The following is a 24,839-nucleotide window of genomic DNA, read 5'->3' on the forward strand; positions in this document are numbered from 1 at the left end:
TAAATCCCATGCCAATGTTGGCTGGGCGCATCCAATCAGCGAAGCGGGATTTAAATCCCACGCCAATGTCGCTGATTGGTCGCGTGCGCCGGCTGGGCGCGAGTGTTAGGGCTAGCGGAACGCACCAAATAATGAGAGAAAAAGAATAAGGTGCGTTCGCAGCCCGGAGTCCACCGTGCAGAGATGGAACCTGCTGCTAAGCAATGACGGAATATATGGCGGTACAATGAGGATACACACGAGTTAGCTTCACCCTGTGTGAAATAGGCGAACCCTGTTGCGTCACAGGGCCGCAGTACCGCACGTAACAAAACTAATAATTTAATAGCACGAGAGTGCATGTGATGCCGCACTGGCAGACACCACTAACCACCCTGACTTGGGTTTGGAGAGCGTGGTGATAGCGCACGGCGCCGCACTGGCGGTCACAGCGATAGACGCTGTTTGTGTACCAGTGTTGGTTACAAGTCGGGCGCTAGATTACAATCATCCTCCTTACGCGAGCATTCAAACACAAGGGAGGGGATGATTAATGAGCAACTTTCACTCACAACACACACACATAAACAAGAGTATACTAGCGCATGGCCGTGCGGCCATGCAAACCTTTTATAGCTGCAGCATGTACAGGACCTTCCCAGAAGGACCAATGGGAGGCTGCCACAGAAGTTGAGCACCTTCAGGACCTTCTTGGAGGACCAATGGGATCTGCTGCAGTATCTGAGCATGTGACCCTCGATCTCCAACGGGAGATCTTGGCCTGGGCATGCTCAGAAGGGGAAAAGCAGGACTTAGTCCCAAAAGTGTCTGCTCGCCACTGCCCAGCACTGGCTTCAATGGCAGAAGCTGGAAAAGCAGCAGTAACCCTTTGCACAGAGTGAGACTGAGCAAGATGCTGGGACCGACGTCTCCACTAAGCAGGCTCCACTGTGGCTGATGCAGAATGAGAGCCCGAAGGGCATCACCAGATATTCATAGTGCCCATCCCTGGTGTTAAAAGCCGTCTTCCATTCGTCCCCCTCACGGATGCGAATCAGGTTGTAAGCACCCCGCAGATCTAACTTAGTAAATACCCTTGCTCCCTGTAGCCTATCAAAAAGCTCAGATATCAGGGGAAGTGGGTATTTATTCTTAATGGTGAAGGCGTTAAGACCCTTGTAGTCTATGCATGGACGTAGTTCTCCATTCTTCTTCTGCACAAAGAAGAACCCAGCCCCTGCATTTGACACTGACTTCCTAATGAATCCTCTTGCCAGATTCTCTTGAATGTACTGGGACATTGCCTCGATCTCCCGGAGAGATAACGGATAGACTCAACCCCGGGGAGGCTCTGCACCAGGCAAGAGGTCAATAGGACAGTCATAGGGGCGGTGAGGAGGAAGGGTCTCCGCAGCCCTTTTGGAGAACACGTCCGCATAGGACCAATAGTGCTTGGGGAGAGAGGAAAGATCTGCGTGTACCTCTGTAGAAGTTATCTGAACGCACTCCCTCTGACATCTACCCTCACATGATTTACTCCATCTCAAAATTTTCCCTGAGGACCACTCTATATGAGGAGAATGATAGCGAAGCCATGGTATCCCCAACAGGACCTTATCAATTCCCTCAGGAATGACTAATAGGGAGATAATCTCCTGATGTGATGGAGACATAGAAAGAGTGAATGGAATAGTCTGATGTGTAATCTGTGAAGGTAGTGTCGACCCATTTACCACTAGAACGGTCAAAGGTTTGGCGAGCATCACCAGGGGTATTGCATGACGCTGGGCGAAAGCAGATGACATGAAATTGCCTTCCACCCCGGAGTCCAGGCAAAGCTCTACTGTAAGAGTGGATGGGCCTATGGTTATTGTCCCCTTGAAGGACAATTTAGAGGAAAACGTCTCCGTGTCTAGTGTACCTCCTCCAACTACCACTAGACGCCGACGTTCCCCCGACCGCTGAGAACACTTGGAGGCAAGATGTCCTGACTGCCAGCCAACATGACAGACCATAGGTGCACGAGCGGACCGGGACTTAGATCCCGCACGCAACGCCTCTATGGCCTCATGTGACTTGGACGCCTGGACCGGAGATTCCTGAGGTTTGGCGAAGGTGGGAGCCAGCCGAAACCTCTGCCTACACTGGGCTTGCTCCAACCTTCGCTCGTGAAAACGAAGATCGATGCGGGTTGATATTTCTATGAGCTCCTCCAGTGTGGTGGGAATCTCCCTAGTGGCCAAAGCGTCCTTCACATGGTCAGCCAGCCCTCTCCAAAATACCAGGATAAGGGCCTTATCAGACCATTCCAGCTCAGACGCTAATGTACAGAAGTGGACGGCAAAATGGCTGACCATGGACGAACCCTGAGTCAATGCCAGCAGCTGGAGCGCCGTATCATGGGTGACTTGGGGTTTTAAAAAGACCTGTTTCAGAGTGCTCAGAAACCGAGGAGCACTATGCACCACATGATCGTCACGCTCCCACAGCGGTGTAGCCCACTCCAATGCCCTATCCGACAGCAGATAAATTATGAATCCCACCTTTGCCCGCACTTTGACCACACTGGCTCACGAAACCCCTACAGGATTTACTGTCACCAGAGTATTTCTCTGGCAGCGGAAGGTGAGATAAGGTCGGAACAGAGATGGCAGTGGGTAAAGCTGCCGCAGCCACGCTAGCAGCCTGAACAGCTATTGCGATAACATCCACTGCTGAGGTTGCACGCTCGAGAGCCGCCAACCTGCCCTCCAGCAGCTGGATGTACCCCTGCAATCGCTGTTAGTCCGTCATTACTTAGCCAGACCCTGGCGCTAGTATAATGTTAGGGCTAGCGGGACGCTCCAAATAATTAGAGAAAAGGAATAAGGTGCGTTCGCAGCCCGGGATCCACCGTGCAGAGATGGAACCTGCTGCTAAGCAATGATGGACTATATGGCAGTACAATGAGGATACACACGAGTTAGCTTCACCCTGTGTGAAATAGGCGAACCCTGTTGCGTCACAGGGCCGCAGCACCGCACGTAACAAAGCTAATAATTTAATAGCACGAGAGTGCATGCCATGCCGCACTGGCGGACGCCACTAACCACCCAGACTTGGATTTGGAAAGCGTGGTGATAGCGCACGGCGCCGCACTGGCGGTCACAGCGATAGACGCTGTTTGTGTACCAGTGTTGGTTACAAGTCGGGCGCTAGATTACAATCATCCTCCTTACGCGAGCATTCAAACACAAGGGAGGGGATGATTAATGAGCAACTTTCACTCACAACACACACACATAAACAAGAGTATACTAGCGCATGGCCTTGCGGCCATGCAAACCTTTTATAGCTGCAGCATGTACAGGACCTTCCCAGAAGGACCAATGGGATCTGCTGCAGTATCTGAGCATGTGACCCTCGATCTCCAATGGGAGATCTTGGCCTGGGCATGCTCAGAAGGGGAAAAGCAGGACTTAGTCCCAAAAGCGTCTGCTAGCCGCTGCCCAGCACTGGCTTCAATGGCAGAAGCTGGAAAAGCAGCAGTAACCCTTTGCACAGAGTGAGACTGAGCAAGACGCTGGGACCAACGTCTCTGCTGAGCAGGCTCCACTGCGGCTGATGCAGAATGAGAGACCGCAGGAGACATGGTTCGAGATTCCCCCTGTGCAGCAGCGGGAACTCAAATCCTAACAGCGACCAATCTGCAAAGCGGGATTTAAATCCCGCACCAATGTCGCTGATTGGTCGCGCCAGCTGGGCGCTACCAATCATCAAAGCGGGATTTAAATCCCGAGCCAATGTTAGCTGGGTGCGGCCAATCAGTGAAGCGGGATTTAAATCCCACGCAAATGTAGCTGATTGGTTTCACCGGCTGGGCGCGAGCAATCAGTGAAGCGGGATTTAAATCCCGCGGCAATGTCACTGATTGGTCGTGTTGGCTGGGCACAACCAATCAGGGAAGCAGGATTTAAATCCCGCAGCAATGTTGCTGATTGGTCGCGCGGTGTATTGCGGTCTTGCGAGATGATGATGTAGTGGTCTCGCGAGACCGCAATGCATGGAGCGGTCACCGGAGCGTCGCGAGGAGCGGTAAAGGCCAGTTCTGGATGCGGGGGCTGACAGCCGTGAACATATAATGATTTTTTATTTTTTTAAATTATTTTTAACATTAGATCTTTTTACTATTGATGCTGCATAGGCAGCATCAATAGTAAAAAGTTGGTCACACAGGGTTAATAGCAGCGTTAAGGGACTGCGTTACACCGCGGCATAATGCGGTGTAACACAGCCATTAACCCTGTGTGAGCGCTGACTGGAGGGGAGTATGGAGGGGGCACTGACTGCGGGGAGGAAGGAGCAGCCATTTTTCCGCCGGACTTTGCCCGTCGCTGATTGGTCGTGGCTGTTTTGCCGCGACCAATCAGCGACTTGGATTTCCATGACAGACAGAGGCCACGACCAATGAATATCCGTGACAGACAGACAGACAGAAGGACAGACGGAAGTGACCCTTAGACAATTATATAATAGATATATATATATTTAAATTACTGTATCTACGCATACATTAGGGATAATCAGAAAGCTTTCAGCAAACCAAGGCCCATAATCCTTGTCAATGCTCTGGAGGCATGGACAAGAGCTACACAAATTTTCTTGAGCTTCCAGGTTCCCTAACATGGAATTTAATTTACTGGCCTGCAGCACATGTGACATATTGCCAGCCTGGCTAGTCATAAGCCAAGCCTGGGATCCTGGTGGGTAAGGAAATTTGAGCACTTCTATCCATGGCACTGACCAGGAACTTCTCAGGCTATAAACAGAATAATTATCAGCCCAACTTTTCTCCAGTTTCAGCATAATACTCCTACCTGAGATAGACCAAGTACATTTTATTAGGCCGGAAAGAGCCAGACTGGAGTATTGGAGCACTCAGGATCTTCTGGTCTCTCATAAATCTCTAAATCTTGGAACCAAAATCCAGTCAAAATCATTCACGACCCTAATTCCTGCTTTTTTACAATGTGTATATATATTTTTATATTGTCTGCAGTGTGATTCCTAGAAGTGTGTCATAAAAGTGTGCAGTTTACAGTAGAATTAAGACCTGAATTGAACCTGAAGGGAACTGAAGGTAACTGGCCAGTCACTATAAACAATGTCTCTGTTTATTTTCACTCTCACCCCTATAATCCTTCACTTCATGCTACCTCCCCTAATCCCCACACCAAGTAAGGAACTGTTTATCTCTGCTTCAGTCCTCCCCATCCATCTCACCTCCTCAGAACTGTTCCTTAACCTACAATCCTCTGCCTCCAAACAAAGACAGCCCCCTCACACCCTCTCCTGCTCCCACCTGCTAACACTTTCTCTGCTCCTTCTCACTGCTGGTGATATCTCTCCAAATCCTGGTCCTCCTCACCTCATTCCCACAGTCATTTCTACCTCCCATCCATGCTCTATCACAAACTTCCGTAACCTCTCTAACCTTATACCCATTCACCCAGCCCCCGCTTCCCCAGTCCCACTAACAGGAGCTCTGTGGAATGCTCGCTCTGTCTGCAACAAGCTTTCCTACATCCATGATCTTTTTGTTACTACCAAACTTTTCTTCCTCGCCATCACTGAAACCTGGCTCACCCCTTCTGACACAGCCTCCCCTGCTGCAATCTCTTATGGTGGCTTCCACCTTTCTCACACACCCCGCCCCAGCAGCAAACATTTTGGATGAGTTGGTTTTCTCCTGTCAGATAACTGCTCCTTCACCCCAATCCCACTGCCACCCTCTGTTACCCTCCCTTCCTTTGAGATGCACTCTATGCGCATCTACTCCCCCTCCAACCTCCAACTGGCTGTCATTTCCTGCTCCCCAGGGTCAGCCACCACCTTCTTTGACCACTTCAACACCTGGCTACTTCATTTCCTTTCCGCGGATATCCCCACTATCATCATGGGCGACTTCAACATCCCCATTGACACCTCCCTCTCAGCTGCCACTAAACTTCTATCTCTCACTTCCTCCTTTGGCCTCACTCAATGGTCTTCTGCAGCCACTCACAAAGATGGTCACACACTGGACCTCATCTTCACCCGCCTCTGCTCCTTATCTAACCTCTCTAACTCATCTCTTCCTCTCTCTGACCACAACCTTCTCACATTCTCCTCCCTCTCCACTCCAAGTCTACAATCCCCACCCCACAAACTTTCACACCCTCGCAGAAATCTTAAACATCTTGACCTACATTCATTCTCTGAATCCCTCCTCCCTCTCACAGACATAAGTTCCTTACACAATGCGGATGACGCTGCCACTCTATATAACACCACAATAGCTGTAGCTTTGGAATCTGCTGCCCCACTTACACATACCAAAGCTCGCAAAATCAACAGACAGCCCTGGCACACCAGCCTGACCAAAGAACTGAGGCGAGCTTCCAGGGCTGCTGAGCGCAGATGGAAAAGATCCCACTCCAACGAGCACTTCATCATATTCAAACAGTCCCTCACTACTTTCAAGACCACACTCGCCACAGCTAAACAAACCTACTTTTCATCTCTCATATCTTCCCTCTCTCACAACCCTAAACAGTTATTCAACACCTTCAATTCTCTCCTCCGTCCCCCAGCACCTCCTCCCTCCCCACTTATCTCAGCTGAAGACTTTGCCTCATTTTTCAAGCAGAAGATTGAGAACATCAGAGACAGTTTTGGTCAACAACCCCCAGAGCCCTTCCTCCCGACTTCCCAGCCCTCCACCTTCAAATCCAACTTCTCCACCATTACAGAAGATCAACTATCCACTCTACTCTCAAGATTGCATCTCACCACCTGTGCACTTGACCCGCTCCCATCCCACTTCATCCCAAACCTCACCAAAGTCTTCATCCCAACCCTAACCCATCTCTTCAACCTATCACTAGCAACTGGTGTTTTCCCCTCAAGCTTTACACATGCCTCCATCACACCTGTCCTCAAAAAGCTCTCTCTTGACCCATCCTCTGTATCTAGCTATCACCCTATATCATTTCTCCCTTATGCCTCCAAACTACTGGAACAACACGTCTACCTTGAACTGTCCTCCCATCTCTCTTCTTGCTCCCTCTTTGACCACTTACAATCTGGCTTCCGGTCACATCATTCCACTGAAACTGCCCTAACTAAGGTCACCAATGACCTCTTAACTGCCAAGAGCAAGCGACACTACTCTGTCCTCCTCCTCCTTGACCTGTCGGCTGCCTTTGACACAGTGGACCATTCCCTATTATTACAGACCCTCTCATCCCTTGGCATCGCAGACTTGGCTCTATCCTGGATCTCATCATACCTAACAGACCGGACCTTCAGCATCTCCCACTCATACACCACCTCCTCACCTCGCCCCCTATCTGTCGGAGTCCCACAAGGTTCAGTCCTTGGGCCCCTGCTCTTCTCCATTTACACCTTTGGCCTGAAACAGCTCATAGAATCTAATGGCTTTCAGTATCACCTCTATGCTGATGACACACAGATCTACATCTCTGGACCAGATATCACCTCCCTACTAACCAGAATCCCTCAATGTCTGTCCACTATTTCATCCTTCTTCTCCGTTAGATTTCTGAAACTTAACATGGACAAAACAGAATTCATCATCTTTCCCCCATCTCACGCGACCCCCCCAACGAACGTATCCATTACAGTACATGGCTGCCCACTCTCCCCAGTCCAACAAGCTCGCTGCCTCAGGGTAATCCTTGATGCTGATCTCTCCTTCCTGCCGACTTCAACTAAAAAATATTTCACAAATCCGTACATTCCTCAACCAAGAATCTGCAAAAACCCTAGTCCATGCCCTCATCATCTCTTGCCTTGACTACTGCAACCTCCTGCTCTGTGGCCTCCCCTCTAACACTCTCGCACCCCTCCAATCTATTCTAAACTCTGCTGCCTGACTAATCCACCTGTCCCCCCGCTATTCCCCGGCCTCTCCCCTCTGTCAATCCCTTCACTGGCTCCCCATTGCCCAGAGACTCCACTACAAAACCCTAACCATGATGTACAAAGCCATCCACAACCTGTCTCCTCCATACATCTGTGACCTCGTCTCCCGGTACTTACCTACACACACTCTCCGATCCTCACAAGATCTCCTTCTCTACTCCCCTCTTATCTCCTCTTCCCACAATCGTATACAAGATTTCTCTCGCGTATCACCTCTACTCTGGAACCCTCTACCACCACACATCAGACTCTCGCCTACCATTGAAACCTTCAAAAAGAGCCTGAAGACCCACCTCTTCCGACAAGCCTACAACCTGCAATAACCACCGATTGACCAAACCGCTGCATGACCAGCTCTATCCTCACCTACTGTATTCTCACCCATCCCTTGTAGATTGTGAGCCTTCGCGAGCAGGGTCCTCTTTCCTCCTGTACCAGTTATGACTTGTATTGTTTAAGATTATTGTACTTGTTTTTATTATGTATACCCCTCCTCACATGTAAAGCGCCATGGAATAAATGGCGCTATAACAATAAATAATAATAATAATAATAATAACAATAATAATAATAATAATAATAATAATATTTTGACGTAGTCTATTGTGAATTTAAAGTGTGTTTAGGATCATTGTCCATATCTGGAAGCCATCCTCTTTTCAACTTCAGCTTTTTAACATATGGTCTTATGTTTGCATTAAGAATTAGTTGAAACTTCATTGAATCCATTCTTCCCTCTACACATGAAATGTTCCCGTGCCAAAGGCTGCAACACAACCCCAAAGCATGATTAATCCACCCCCATGCTTAATCGTTGGCAAGGTGTCATTTTCTTGAAATTCTGTGCCCTTTTTCTGCATACACACCTTTGATCATTGTTTCTAAATAGTTCTATTTTAACCTTATTGGTCCATAGGACTTGCTTCTAAAATGCATCAGGCTTGTTTAGATTTTTTTGCACACTTCACTTACATACTTGTTGCTGAATTTTATCGTGAGGATTCAGGAGAGGTTTTCTTCTGATGACTCTTCCATGAAGGCCATATTTGTGCCGGTGTCTCTGAACAGTATAACAATGTACCACAACTAAAGAGTCAGCTAAATCTATCTGAAGGTCGTTTTCAGTCAAACGGGTGTCCTGATTTGCCTCTCTAGCAATCCGACGAGCAGCTCTCGGTGAAATTTTGCTTGGTCTTCCAGGCCTTATCTTAAACTGAACCTGTTAACTGCCATTTCTTAATTACATTTCAAACTGTGGAAAGGGCAACTTGAAAATGCTTTGCTATCTTCTTATAGCCTTCTCCTGCTTTGTGGACCTCCACCATTTTCAGAGTGCTAGGTAGCTGCTTAGAAGAATCGATGGCTGCCGTTTTCTTACACAAGGTTAGAGGAGGCTTGGTTTTCATAAAGCTGGGAAATTTGCATCACCTTTTCTAACAATGAAAGTGAACAAGCCATAACCCTAACATGCTAATTAAGGTCTGAAACCTTGGTCAAAGTTATCTGAGCACACAAATATCTGGGGTGAACAAACTTTTGCATCTGTTCATTTTCCTTTTTGTAATTGCTAAAATGTAAAAAATGACAATTAGTGTTGAGCGATACCGTCCGATACTTGAAAGTATCGGTATCGGAAAGTATCGGCCGATACCGGCAAAGTATCGGATCCAATCCGATACCGATACCCGATACCAATACAAGTCAATGGGACTCATGTATCGGACGGTATTCCTGATGGTTCTCAGGGTCTGAAGGAGAGGAAACTCTCCTTCAGGCCCTGGGAACCATATAAATGTGTAAAAGAAAGAATTAAAATAAAAAATATCGCTATACTCACCTGTCCGACGCAGCCGGGACTTCAGCGAGGGAACCGGCAGCGTTGTTTGTTTAAAATTCTCGCTATTACTTGGTTACGTGAATTCCCGGCTTGTGATTGGTCAGGTCGGCCATGTTGCCGGGACGCGGACCAATCACAGCAAGCCGTGACGAAATTACGTCACGGCTTGCTGTGATTGGTCCGCGTCCCGGCAATATGGCCGCCCTGACCAATCACAAGCCGTGACGTCACGGGAGGCTGGACACGCGCTCATTTTAAAATGGGCGCGTGTCCAGCCTCCCGTGACGTCACGGCTTGTGATTGGTTGCGCCGCGGTCAACCAATCACAAGCCGGGAGGCTGGACGCGCTCATTTTCAAATGGGCGCGTGTCCAGCCTCCCGTGACGTCACGGCTTGTGATTGGTTGCGCCGCGGTCAACCAATCACAAGCCGGGAGGCTGGACGCGCTCATTTTAAAATGGGCGCGTGTCCAGCCTCCCGTGACGTCACGGCTTGTGATTGGTCAGGGCGGCCATATTGCCGGGACGCGGACCAATCACAGCAAGCCGTGACGTAATTTCGTCACGGCTTGCTGTGATTGGTCCGCGTCCCGGCAACGTGGCCGACCTGACCAATCACAAGCCGGGAATTCACGTAACCAAGTAATAGCGCGAATTTTAAACAAACAACACTGCCGGTTCCCTCGCTGAAGTCCCGGCTGCGTCGGAGAGGTGAGTATAGCGATATTTTTTATTTTAATTCTCTCTTTTACACATTTTAACATTAATGTTGTTGCGATACCCGATACCCGATACCACAAGAGTATCGGAATCCCGGTATCGGAATTCCGATACAGCAAGTATCGGCCGATACCCGATACTTGCAGCATCGGAATGCTCAACACTAATGACAATACAGTCTATATTATTTTTGCCTATTATACAAAGTAAATGTGTCAACTTTAACTTTAGGGCTTTTAGAGATCATTTCATCTTTAACTTGCTTAACTGTTCACAATAACAGTAATTTTGACCAGACATGCCCAAACTTTTTCAATCCACTGTATATATAACAGTCCTCAAGTGCTTGCTTCAAATTGTACTGTATCATTTAGATCTGAAATGAATGGCGAATGATATTGGAGCTTTTATCACCTTTTACGACTTTTCTACATTTCACAGTTTACATTGTGTTTGTCATGATAAAAATGGGTTTTGAGTCCTGTCTTCCCCTTTTCTAGGTCTGATCATGTCAGGGGTTAACTTTTCTCAGCCTCAGTCTGGTTTCAGGTTTTGCTATTTATCTCTGTTGCATCCTGCAGGCAGTGTCAGTTATAGTTCTGCCTATGGCGTGTGTAGCTGACTCCGGTATATCCTGACTTGTCCTGCTACGTTAGCTGCCTGAACCCGTGTCTCTGTTTTTCTCCAATCCCCATCTTGACTCCTTGGTTTTGACTTGGCTTGTATCCTGGCCTGCTTCTGCCTTCTGTCTTTGGCTAGTCCGCTCCTGACTGTTACTGACCTATTGGCTTGTCCGTGACTCTGTGTTTTGTCTATATCGTTAGTACTGTGCTACTTGCTATATCTACCTGGCTTATTTGACTTTCCTGCTGCCACCTAGTGGTAGCCTTGCTGTTGCATGACAGGCCTGCTTTGTCTAGGTGCAGCCCTCCTTACACTCCTTAGCCATTAGTGGAGCTTGCACCTACCTGCATTGCAGCAGAGTGACAGTGTTATTATGTTTTTGTAGTTTACATAATAGGCTAACACGTCATAAACTTCTCTATATTTTGCTTTTGGTCAATGTGCTCTTTCTATTTTGGATTTCAGACATACCTGTATGAGGTTCAATAGAAAAATACGGCTGTCCTTCCAATATACTGTAAACCAGTTTTGCACTGTTTCCATACACTGGATCATCAGCATCTGTTGCTATTACCTTGGTGACTGAAGTACCTGTGAAAAATACAAAAAACATAAATTATAATTAATATGTGCTTAATGTTCTATTTGAAGTTATGTAGCAATACTTTTAGAACTTAACAGAAAAACAAATGTTAAATATTTGCATCCTTAATCTAAAAATAATAATTGATCTTGGTATCTATCTTTCTGTTTTCTATCTACTGTCTTAAGGATGCTGGAGTTGAAGTAAACCTACAAAATTACAGAGACATTTGACATAGGCATATAACTAAATCTAAGAAATTGTAAGTTATCCCTCCTTAACCTTTCTATGTTTTCCTCCATGTTTGTGTGGGTTTCCTCCAGGTTCTCCAGTTGCCTCCCAACGTCCAAAGACATACTGATAGGGATTCTAGATCGTGAGCACCATCGGGGACAGTGATGATATTGTTCGTAAAATGCTGTGTAATATGATTGTGCAATGCCGTATAAGAGAGTGAGATAAAAATATTTTTACCTCTATAAAGGTCATCACCACTGGAATTATCTACATTAGTAGCCACTAGGATGGAAAAATCAAAAACGTAAATTTATGCTACCAAGGAAGTGAACTAAATCTAAATCAGAAGGGGGCAGATCAAGGCAACTGATGAGATTGATCCAAGCTCAAGATTGGCAGCAAAAAAAGTGATATAGTCAACTGGCTTGGTTAAAACCAAATAAGTTAGACAACAACATCTTTGGATTGTAAGTGAACCAAGGAGACCTTACTGCTACAGATGAATGGATCAAGCAAAATTCATGCTCGCCTATTTATGTGGATGTTCCAGGGTAATTCGATTTGTGCAGATGCTAGACTCTCTCCAGACCCCAATGCAAAATAAAAATAACATGTAAAAAATAAAAACAATACTTATACTCCTCTCACCTCTTCGATCTCTCCACTTCTCACTATCAACTGTACGGTCCCCCTCACATCTTCATTTTGCCATGGCTCACTTTGAATTCTCTGGGTCTCTAACACTGGGCCCAATCTTCCAGGTCCAATGAGGCCAGAGAGGGTTCTTCGCAAGCTCTCATCAAAGGTCATGGCATACACCAAGACCTTGTGTGCACATGTGAAGAACCCTTCCAGGTGTAATGATAGCTCTGATCCAGATTGAGACACCAAGGGAATTCAACGCGAACTGTGGAGATTTGCAGATGCAGTGACCAGTAAGGTGAATATGAAATGTATTTCTTTTTTTTTTTTTTTACATTTTCATAGCCTTTTACAGCCTTGGAAAAAAGGATGACCAATGACCAACATCTTGTTGAATCCATGCGGATGCATTTTTTTGTTAAATTAGAGTAGAATTCAAATCCTCTTGAATTTTTTTGCTCATCTTGTGAAGCAGAAGTGACCCTTCAGAAACCAAGAAAGACAGAGTACTGGCTAAAGAAAAAGTCTGTTTTATCTCTTTGAGATAACCAAAGGTAATTGTATGCACATGACTTAAGTAGCAGAATCGAAACTCAGTAGTAGAGCAGAAGTGACATTGGCCACCAGGACCAGTATTTCATTACTTCTACAATCTTTTCTATCTTTAAGCATAACATTAAAAAAAATTCAATGGAAATAATAATACTGATAATAATAAACTTTTTGTAGTGTATTACATTGGGAGTTTAACAGTGCAGGTATAACGTTATGACTTTTAAAGTGTATTGATTTATTTTAAGAATACATATTAATTTAGCAATATTGGCCCTTGGAAGAAATATCTTAGCAATCACTATCGGTAAAGATCTATCAATTTCTTGCAAGATGTAAGTAGTATTTTATTAGAAATATTGATCATGAATAAACCTTCCCATTAGACATAAAGACGTTGTTTTATTAAGGCTTTATTGATTAGTTAAAGGTGCATGCTTTCGTAATGATTATTGACATTGATTAGATCAACAGATGTCAGATGGAGATGAAATATTTTGAAGAGCTTCATCCTATACCCAGGAGTCAATGTGAAAGCCTAAATTAAAAGTGATTTCTAAGAAACATCTGATTTTACAGAATCCATCACTTTGTTTTTTTCAACCAACACCAGTAAAATCTATGTTTTACGTAAAGTTGCTACATAAGATTCAAAAAGGAATTTGCTTTTCTTAATGTCATTCAACATAATTAAAAGGGTATTACCATAAAAGACATCAACTAGATCCCTAACAGGCTGTCTTACAATCAGGCTGGGACTTGCATTGTAATTAAAAATGGGCTAATCCATTCTTGGAGGATCGACTTTGAATCCAATTTCCTGAAATTTGCAGTTCCATGTACAGTAAATTCCATCACTTTGAGATGTGATTCACGACAATCAGTAAAAAAAACCAAAACATTCTCAGCACCATCATTCACATCATGGAGTGAGCTACAAAAACTAAAAGTGTTATTTATGTATTTTTAGAGCAAGTAAATAAATTATGGTATGCAATTCACAGCAAATTGATTTGATGCAAGTCAAATTTTTTGGGGAAAATGTGTCGAAACTTTCAAACTTCAAACGATCAACTCATCTCTAGAAATAATATAAAAGCATGAATAAACCAATAATATATTGGCTTAAACTTTCTACTAAATAGTAGAAAATACAGCTAAAGATGAACGAATCTTTCAAGGTTCGGATCAGTTCGGCGAACATCCCAGTGTCCCAAACTGCTGTGCTGGGAGCCCTGATACCTCATGCAACAGCTCAAATCGCTTTTCTTCTCAGTCACACTCAAGGAACACAAACATCAGTTTTGTAGACTACTATCGGTAGAAAAATGTAAGGATAGTAACACAAGTAGTTGAATTATCAATTTACCCGGAGTAGAAATTTGATCATGGCACAGCAGCAGTCAGCATGGGCCATGGAAGTGGTATCAGGGTCTGGGGCAGCATTTAGAGTTTTGAATTGAAATTTCAATGAATATGAAATTTCATTGAATTTGAGGTAGGTGAGGAAGCAGTGTAAGTCTGCTTTGCTTTGAGCCCTGATGCCTCATGCAACAGCTGAAACTGGATCTTTGCACAGACACACCCAGTTTTCTTAGAGAAGTAATGGCAACTGGGAACCTGGTACTGAGGGACTGCAATGACTATCAGCTTTCAGAAACCATCTGCATCAACCAGGAGGAAAGTCAGCATTTCCGTGGCCAATAGATTGGAGATGGTGGCGTTCAACATCTTAGCTTTGTCATGTGTAGGAGAAAATATTCATTAATGTGACTATAACTGTGAGACCGAGGGCTGGCTGCTTTGCTGAAAGAGGGTGGAGTAGGGTGAACACAACAAACTGCTGGACTGTGAGTGAGGTGCAGGTGGATTTGGTATGATGATTTGAGAAAGATGTGGTGTGCTCAGTTAAACAAAAACAGCAGGGATTTCCACTTCTGTAACAGCTGACGTGCTCTCACTCATCCTAACTGTAGGAGGTAAAGAAATTGAGGTTCTACATCCATAGACCTGTGTGTGAACACTTGCAATCGTGACAGAGGAGGAAAAAGCAGCAGATATGGTTGATAAGAAGGCCGGTGGTTGGCGAGGCCCGCATTTTAGTGCAGTGAGATTCCCAGACTAAGGCATGTTGATCGCGCATGTGCCGGTTCATGCATTTAGTCATCAAATTATTGCAATGTTTTGCCTCTGCTGAGTCATTTTTTTGCAAAGTTGGCAGATAACATCAGTTGGGTCATCCTTTTCGGTCTCAGAAAAGGCCCAGGCTAGGTAACCCTTGTCACCCCTGCAAACTGCAGACTGGTGAATGCTGCTGGCCACAGCCAGAGTTGTGGCTGAGGATGCAGTGCTTGTTGTGGTTGCCTCACTCCGTGTCTGTGTGGGAAGCCACCACACAAAGGATGTTCCTCATCTTCTCCTCCTCTACTGAGTTACTAAGCTGTGTGTCTCATCGTCATCCTTTCTGTTCTCCCACTGCTCACCCTGAGAGTCACCCTCCTCTTTGAAGCAGACCTCTGATGCCATGGAATAGAATGTGTGAACAGCTCTGCAGACTCGTCCATCTGTGTTTCCCCACAGTCAGTTAGGCTGTTGGAAAATTGTGACGCTGATGGAAACAAGGATAATTGGGGTGACAGCTCTGAGTAATGTACTGTGTGTGATGTTAAGGTGGAAATAATCCGGGTAAAGTGTCAACTTGTTGTGCTGCTGACGGACATAGACGGCCAGATGGACAACTTTCAAAACTTTATTTAAATAGGTTTTATGCGGTTTATCTAAGTGTTGGGACAAAGTTTGCTAAATATATTCATGGCTTGAGCCTAATCATTATTGGAGATTTATTGGCAGCAATTGATATAAAGGTGGTTGGATTTATAATAATGCTCTTTTTACAATTTTGTATAAAATGCATTTTAGATAAGAGACCATTCAAATATTCAAGATTGGTCTCATTATTCTAGTAAGTGGTTTATTGAGGCTGAATCTATATTTGTTTGGATGAACTTGAACATCTTATCTCTTAAAGAGTGGAATACAATAATATACATTTTATTCGTACAAGAGAAAAACATCCAGCTTCCAAGATCATCCATTAAAATATAAATTATTATAGAAAACATTAAAATAAGTTACAGCGAAAAGGGAGCAAACGCGTTTCAGACAACATCTTTAATCAATTCTTCCTGTTACAAAATACACTTTTTTTTATATACATATGAATGGTCCTTATTCTGAATAGAAGCATTTTGATTTACATTTCATTTTTTATGTGTTTTATATAAATTTGATATCCTTTTATGAATTTGTGCTATTATCTGTTAAGAAACAGAACCGTCGAGACCACAATTGGAGATTCGTTGAGTGGCTTGTGCAGTTTTTCTGCAAATGAGATGTAGAAAGAACCTTGGAGGACAGTCTTATTATTCAGTTCAATTGCTCAACTTCGAACTCCACTGTCTTATGCTCTAAGAATCAGGCTGCACTCAGATGTCATCCGAGTGCAGTCCTATTGTGAGTGATGATTCAAAGAGGGAAAACGGGAAGTGGACCCTCTAGACCGCGACGACGAACCCCTCACGGACGAGCTGACCAGATAAACCACCCCCTATACAGGGAGAGTTAGGGGCAGGCCCGTGAGGGACTATCGCCATGGAAGCTGGAGGACCAGGATGGGAGAAGACAAAGAAGAGGTGGAGATAGTAGGACCACAGGATAGGTGAGTACTGCAGAGACATAGGACTGATGGGTAAACTGCAGCAGTGCAGGGACTGGCGGAGGAACTGAGGGAACGCAGAGGCTAGCAGGATACAGGAAAGACAGGATAAACCCAAAGTCAGAGGGAAAACGAACTACACAGAGACTAAGAGCGGCCAGGAACACCTGAAGGAACAAATGATAACCAGGCACAGAGAAACAGCAGGAAGCAGTTTAAATACCTAAAGGCAGGGTAGCACTTCTGGGTAACAGACCTCCAGAACCATAGAGAGGACAATAAGGAGGACTGACTCCCGGGTACTAGTCCTCCAGAACCATAGAGGAGACAAAGAGGAGTGCCGACAGAAGATCAGAAGTGCACACATGCAGCACTGAACCTGGTATGTGCGCACGCACGAGAAGCAGAGGCCGGGAGCGAGTGAGGAGGAGGCAGCAGTGGTATGATACACTGTGCCCACTTTTCTAAAGCCCCCTAAACACTTTAGGTAGTTAAATGCATATACAGAACCCACCTGTGCCCCATTAAAGCCGAAAGTCCTGGATCAGCATGAGAAGCCCAGGCAGCGATGTGAAGATGCGGCGAGTATCAGAGAGGTTACAGTCAGGAGTTGAGGGGCCAGAGAGGTGAGCGGTGAGGTGAGTAGAAGAGTTTTTTTATTTTCCATCCTATGTTTATTATACTGTGAGGTCTTGAGAGATAATCTCTTTGATCTACTCAGTTAATTATGACTCTAGGTCATTGTTAGGATCATTGCTCACCAGGCAGTTCTATCCTGTGTTGCTTCTTTCAGTTCACCAATGGTTATTTCCATATCACTCTTGATTATGTCAATCCTGCATATTCTTGGACGTCACCTTCTTCTTCTAACACTTACCAATCCAAGTATGACATTTTTCTTCAATGACTGACTGCATAATATGGCCAAAATAAGCTAATTTTGGTTTGAGCATCTTAGCTTCCAGGGAAAGTTTTGGCTTGACTTAGTCCAAGACGTCTCTGTTGGTCTGTTAGTGATCCTCACTGTCCATAGAATCGGTAGAAGTCTCCTCTCACACCAACGTTCAGGGCATAATAAAGGACATTAAATAAACAGAGAACAAAATCTCCTCAAATCAATTTTCCAGAGAGAAAATGTGTTAATTTAACCCTTTCACGACATGCGCCGTACATGTACTGCGCATGTCGTGTCTCCCCCTTTGATGTGGGCTCCGGCGGTGAGCCCACATCAAAGTCGCGACATGTCAGCTGTTTTGTACAGCTGACATGTGCGCGCAATAGGGGCGGGTGAAATCGCTATTCACCCGCCGCTATTAACCTGTTAAATGCCGCTGTCAAATGCAGACAGCGGCATTTAACCGGCGCTTCCGGCCGGGCGGCCAGAACTGACATCATCGCCGACCCCTGTCACATGATCGGGGGTCGGCGATGCATCAGGATGGTAACCATAGAGGTCCTTGAGACCTCTATGGTTACTAATGCCGGCCTGCTGTGAGCGCCCCCTGTGGTCGGCGCTCACAGCACACCTGCAATTCAGCTACATAGCAGCGATCTCATGATCGCTGCTATGTAGCAGAGCCAATCGAGTGGTGCCATCTTCTAGCCTCCCATGGAGGCTATTGAAGCATGGCACAAGTAAAAAAAAATGTTTTTAAAAATATGAAAAAAATATAAAAATATAAAAGTTTAAATCACCCCCCTTTCGCTCCATCCTAAATAAAACAATAAAAAAATCAAACCTACACGTATTTGGTATCACCGCGTTCAGAATCACCCGATCTATCAATAAAAAATAGCATTAACCTGATCGCTAAACAGCGTAGCGAAAAAAAAAATTGAAACGCCAGAATTACGTTTTTTTGGTCGCCGCGACATTGCATTAAAATGCAATAACGGGCGATCAAAAGAACGTATCTGCACAAAAGTGATATTATTAAAAATGCCAGCTCGGCTTGCAAAAAATAAGCCCTCACCCGACCCCAGATCACGAAAAATGGAGACGCTTCGGGTATCGGAAAATGGCACTTTTTTTTTTTTTTTTTTTTTAAGCAAAGTTTTGAATTTTTTTTCTCCACTTGGATAAAAAATAACCTAGTCATGTTAGGTGTCTATGAACTCGTAATGACCTAGAGAATAACAATGGCAGGTTAGTTTTAGCATTTAGTGAACCTAGCAAAAAAGCCAAACAAAAAACAAGTGTGGGATTGCACTTTTTTTGCAATTTCACCACACTTGGAATTTTTTTCCTGTTTTCTAGTAAAAGTCATGGTAAAACCAATGGTGTCGTTCAAAAGTACAACTCGTCCCGCAAAAAATAAGCCCTCACATGACCATATTGATGGAAAAATAAAACAGTTATGGCTCTGGGAAGGAGGGAAGTGAAAAACGAAAACGCAAAAACGAAAAAGGGCCGCAACTTGAAGGGGTTAAATGTTGCTTAACTCTATTGTTTGGACTTAATTTATAAGAAAATCAATTTAGAAAAATATTACATAATGAAACCTTGTCTTTCCACACACAAAATCCCTTCAACAGAATATTTGTAGTTTGGTTGTTTTTAAAATGGGGACAAAGTATATAATGAGCAAAATCGATAGGATCTGCAATTTTTTTTTAGAAAACTGTAAGAAGCTTTAGCTTTCCAACAACAGAAGGTGGAGGGCACCAAGCACAATATCTTAAATATTAGAGGGGATCAACCCAGGGTATGACAAAAAATGTAGAAAATTGAACAAGAAGAAAAAAGAGACATACCCAACTGGGGAGCACCCAAACAATCCGTATCAAATATCACTTAATTTTTAGAATATTAATGTATTTATTAAAGTCCAAAACACACAGAAAACAATAAAAACATTTAAAAGCAATGAAAAACAGACCCTATACATAGGTAGACCCACCCTGGACCCAAAGCTACAATATTATTGGTGTTACCATATCAAGAATAACAAGGGCAATATATAATAGAAAACAGACCTCATATTATGAGCAAGTGCAGGCTACATTTACAGACATGCAATAAATATATATATAAATCAGTCTCTAGTAATAATGATCATGCTTAACAAAATAATATGTATACCTTTATCATGCCAATCCGGATATATATATACCAATACAGAGTCCCCTGATGGTTCAAAGGACAAAAAATGGCAGATATAGCCAAATAAATTAATATTGTCAAGCCAAGACCAAACCTAGTGCAATACTGGATAAAACAATGACCAGACGGACTCCCCTATGTAGCGTATCCATTGCAACTGCACACCCAAAAGTAGAACCCGATGTTCCAAAAAAATCCTATTCACATGGAAAAATACCCATGATGAAAGGAACGGTCCTTCACCCCTGATGAAGCCACCGCTGTGGTGACACGCGTTGGGTCCTTGACCCTCTCCGGTCCCTCATTCTGGTTCATATATATATTTTGGGGGGCAGGCCCAAAAGGCCATTCCTTTCATCATGGGTATTTTTCCATGTGAATAGGATTTTTTTTGAGCATCAAGTTCTACTTTTGGGTGTGCAGTTGCAATGGATACGCTACATAGGGGAGTCCGTCTGGTCATTCTTTTATCCAGTATTGCACTAGGTTTGGTCTTGGCTTGACAATATTAATTTATTTGGCTATATCTGCCATTTTTTGTCCTTTGAACCATCAGGGGACTCTGTATTGGTATATATATATCCTGATTGGCATGATAAAGGTATACATATTCTTTTGTTCAGCATGATCATTATTACTAGAGACTGATTTATATATATTTATTGCATGTCTGTAAATGTAGCCTGCACTTGCTCATAATACGAGGTCTGTTTTCTATTATATATTGCCCTTGTTATTCTTGATATGGTAACACCAATAATATTGTAGCTTTGGGTCCAGGGGGGGTCTACCTCTGTATGGGGTCTGTTTTTCATTGCTTTTAAATGTTTTTATTGTTTTATGTGTGTTTTTTAGCTTTAATAAATAAATTAATATTCTAAAAATTAAGTGATATTTGATACAGATTGTTTGGGTGTTCCCCGGTTGGGTATGTCTCTTTTTTCTTCTTTTTCAATTGTCAAGCTTTAGCTTTCCCACGCAGTTGTTTAATATATTGTACTTTAATAGGAACTGTCCCCATCGGAATCTGAATTCAACTCTTTTCTTCAACCTTGGCCTCTGTTATTGCTTTTCAGCAGAATGTCACGAGCAATTATCTGGTAGAAGAAGTGTCAACCACAGGGACTATTGCATAATTATATCGGTGCTATCATGTCGTAGAAAACCAGTGAATGTATTAATTATCCATCAGTAGAGGCCAGGAAAAACATTTGTATGAACACTGTACTTATAATGCATGGATTTTCAATGTACATCTTCAAAAAATGCTGAACGTGTGATTTCAGACAAGGCTACTTAGATTTATAGGCATTTTCTTTTTTTTTTCTCCGCAGGTCTAGAATATATAGGAAAATGACTGTACAGATGCTCTCAAGGGTTATGTATGCATTTCACAGACGCTTGAAAGGAACATGTATGCATGCTGGAAAAATAAAACCTAAATGCTTAACTATTTTTTTTGTAGATGATATAAACTACGGTACTTAAACCTATACCTGCTGAGGCTGATTTTTCATTTTTGCACTATTGTTTTTATCTCCCCTTCTTCAACTTGCCATAACTTTTATATTAGTTGAGTCAACAAGACTATATGTTCTTCTGCAGAACGAGTTGCGGTTTAAGTGATACCATTAATTTTACTATAGAATGTAATAAATAATGGAAAACTAAATTGTGCAAAAATTTCAAATCAGCCATGGTTTCTTAGTTTTGTATATTTTTTTTTAATTTATAAAAAGTTATTTTTTGTGGTTCTGTTTTTTTTTCCTTTTTTCCTTTTTATACTTTATTGCTTGGCTCCCATAGGGCACTTGAACCTGGGATCATCTGATCGCCAATTCTGTATACTAAAATACCACAGTATAGCAGTATTGGGGTGATCTCTTAAGGTGAGATCTTAGTGATTGCCTGCCCCTGATCTGATAAATATGAGCCAAGTTCATGCATAAAAGAAAGACATCGGAAGCAGGGTAGGATGTGCACTCCTCTCACGGCAAGAGCTGGCACAGAACTGAACGTTATTAATGTCTTCTCAGCAGCCATCATGTCAGTCTGTGATAGGTCCATGCTAGGCCTGTTCCATGTATGGTCTTCAGTGTATCCACCTCACATTCCAAAGATTCCAGGGCGTAGTTCCAGGATGTAGACGCCATCTTGCCACACCACATATATTACTAGCTTATGGAAGGTTAATAATTGATTTCATTAGCCATTCTCTCCTTTACAGCAGTAGATTAAAAAATGTCATCTGTGGCTTGGCTTCAGAACTAAAATTATGGCAAGAAGGGGATTTATCAGACCCCCAGCTACCATTTGCATCCAAAAAACTCCAGTTGCTGCTGTTACAGGCAGGTACCAATGAGGAAACAAAGCCAGCAACTGAAGAGAATGGTGCGGTTCAGGAGTTGAGCCCACCCACTTCATACATGGGGACCTTATATCCTATGTTTGAAAGAACATAAAAAGGAATCTTGAAGAAGTCTAGCACACATAATAATGATTTTTCTTATGTTTCCACGTCACTGTCTTTATTTAATAAACTTCCTGAAATATTGACATTTTCAGACTTCCCAAGAGAGAAAAATATCAAAATGGCAGATTTTTTTATTTTGCCCACCTCACCTATATAAAAAACAGTTAAAAACAAACAAAATATTGTTTGTAACCCCAAACTGGAATAAATAAAAAATGTCAGGTCACCATGCATAAGGAGAAAGCAGAAAAATAAAAATATTTTAGAAAATGTCAGCGCCAAGAAAAAAATGTTTTTAACAAAATTTTTTTCTTTTTTTTCACCACTTAAAAAAAAAAAATGATGCAAGACTGTAATCACCGTAATTACATGTACAATTAAGTTTCCTGGTAATTTTTACCATGCAATGAACACCGTAAAAACAAAACACCAAAAAATATGAAACTGCAGGTTTTTTTTACATTTTCATTCCGCTTGGATTTATTTTTCCTGTTTATCAATATATTGCAAGGCAAAATGAGTAGTTTCAAAACTACAGCTTGACCCACAAAGAACAAACCTTCCTACATCTAAGTTGATTGAAAAATAAATAAAATTTAGGGATTTTGGAAGAAAGTAAAGAAAAAGCAAAAGCGAAAAAAACAACAACAAAAAATCCCTGGCCCTTAAAGTGTTAATGAAATTCGCAGAAAAAAGTAATTTTGGGCACATTTGTATGGGCACTAGTTCAAACAAGTTGAGTGACCTCTTAAAGGGTCCATACCTACTTAAGGATAGTAGATCATTTATTCCTTGCTCGTGGTCTGACCGCTATGACCTCCAGAGATCCGGAGAATTCACTGCACATGGCTATATTTGTAAGTCCCAGGGAGAATGAATGGAGTGAAATCATGCATGCTTGATCTCAATTTCATTCAGCCAAGATGCTACAGAGCTTTATACAGGGGATTGGTGGAGGTCCCATGGTTGTACCCCTACTCTATTGATATAATTATAAAAAAAATATTGCCAGCTATATGATATTTCATGGACTTCAAATGGTCTGAAAGACTCACAGGTCTCCTATGACTGCATTCAACTCTTTTCATTTTTTTTAACACAAATGCAGCTTTAGTAATAGCAAAGTGACCTCAACAAATATATCAAGGGGTAACAGGATGATAACTATTCTTTATTTCTTTACTGTTAAAAGCTATATGTAATGTTTATTGAGTCTTTTATGACTTTCTCTCCATCTCTGTTGTTAAGCTGAGAGCTGTCACGTCCTCCAACTATCCAGATTCTCCACAAATCTGCTGCTGCATTCCCTGCCTATGCTTTTATACAGGCTATCATAGTCTATCCTGATTGACTATGATAAATCATGTGATGGGGAAGTTCAGCCAAAATTACTTGATCATTCTCTGTCTGATGCTATCTTCTTCAGTGTGTAAAATGGTGCAATTTTAGGAGATTTTTGACAATTTTGATGTCCTCTTACTACTCGTATTCACCTCAAAACAGCTTCTCTGTTCCCTGCCCTTGCTTTTACACAAGGTATCATAGGCTCTCCTGATTGATTGTGATATAATTTGTGGTGTGATAGCTGCCAGGCATTATGAAGAAATCTAGTCAAAGTCATTTGATCTAGCTTTGGATGATGCATGCTTTTTTATCATGTGCAAATTTATACAATTTTAGGCAATTTTGATGTCCTCTCAATATCCAGATTCACCCCAAAATGACTGCTGCATTCCCTGCTTCAGCTTTTATACAGGCAATGAGTTTCCCTACTGATTGCCTGTGCTGTACTATGTCAAAGTCCTAATACTTCAATAGAAAATAATGTGCCTCAAATAGATTCACTCAACTCTAAAAAGTTTGTCACAATAATAAGTAACCAACCATGACACACGACCAGGATGGATGCTGTTTGAAGTATGTCACAGGCGCCAATTTTATAACTGTGGTTAGATCGGCTCACTCCGCTGCTTAACGAGATAGTCACAGGAATGTATCTCATTTAAATTTTGAACTCTTTTATTAAAAAAAGGCTTCATAAACCAATCCAAACAAAAGAAATTGACATATTCAGTCTTCTTGATATTAAGGTCACTAACAGCAGCAGTAACACAAACACAAACATCACTCACTATAGTCCTTATAATTGTGGGATTCACCCACACAGGAAACAGGATTCAGCTTTGTTTATCAAGAGCCCACCTCTGGAGGTCACCTTTCCTTCAGAGTACACAGAACAATCATTTTGTCTAAAGGCTTCACTTTTTACTTAAGGTACCGTCACACTAAACGATAACGATAGCGATCTGTGATGTTGCAGCGTCCTGGATAGCGATATCGTTGTGTTTGACACGCAGCAGCGATCAGGATCCTGCTGTGATATCGCTGGTCGTTGATTAAAGTTCAGAAC

General features: G+C 43.0%; 1 protein-coding gene across 1 annotated transcript in view; it reads right to left on the bottom strand.

Annotated features, from left to right (window-relative positions):
- The window catches only part of CDH8 (cadherin 8), a 521,626-nt gene that overhangs the window by 210,076 nt on the left and 286,711 nt on the right, over positions 1-24,839 (bottom strand). Inside the window, exon 4 of the mRNA XM_077288387.1 lies at positions 11,596-11,715. Coding sequence (XP_077144502.1) covers positions 11,596-11,715 — 120 coding nt within the window. The remainder of the gene's footprint in view (positions 1-11,595; positions 11,716-24,839) is intronic.

Source organism: Ranitomeya variabilis, chromosome 2, assembly GCF_051348905.1.
Source record: "Ranitomeya variabilis isolate aRanVar5 chromosome 2, aRanVar5.hap1, whole genome shotgun sequence".
Lineage (NCBI taxonomy): Eukaryota > Metazoa > Chordata > Amphibia > Anura > Dendrobatidae > Ranitomeya > Ranitomeya variabilis.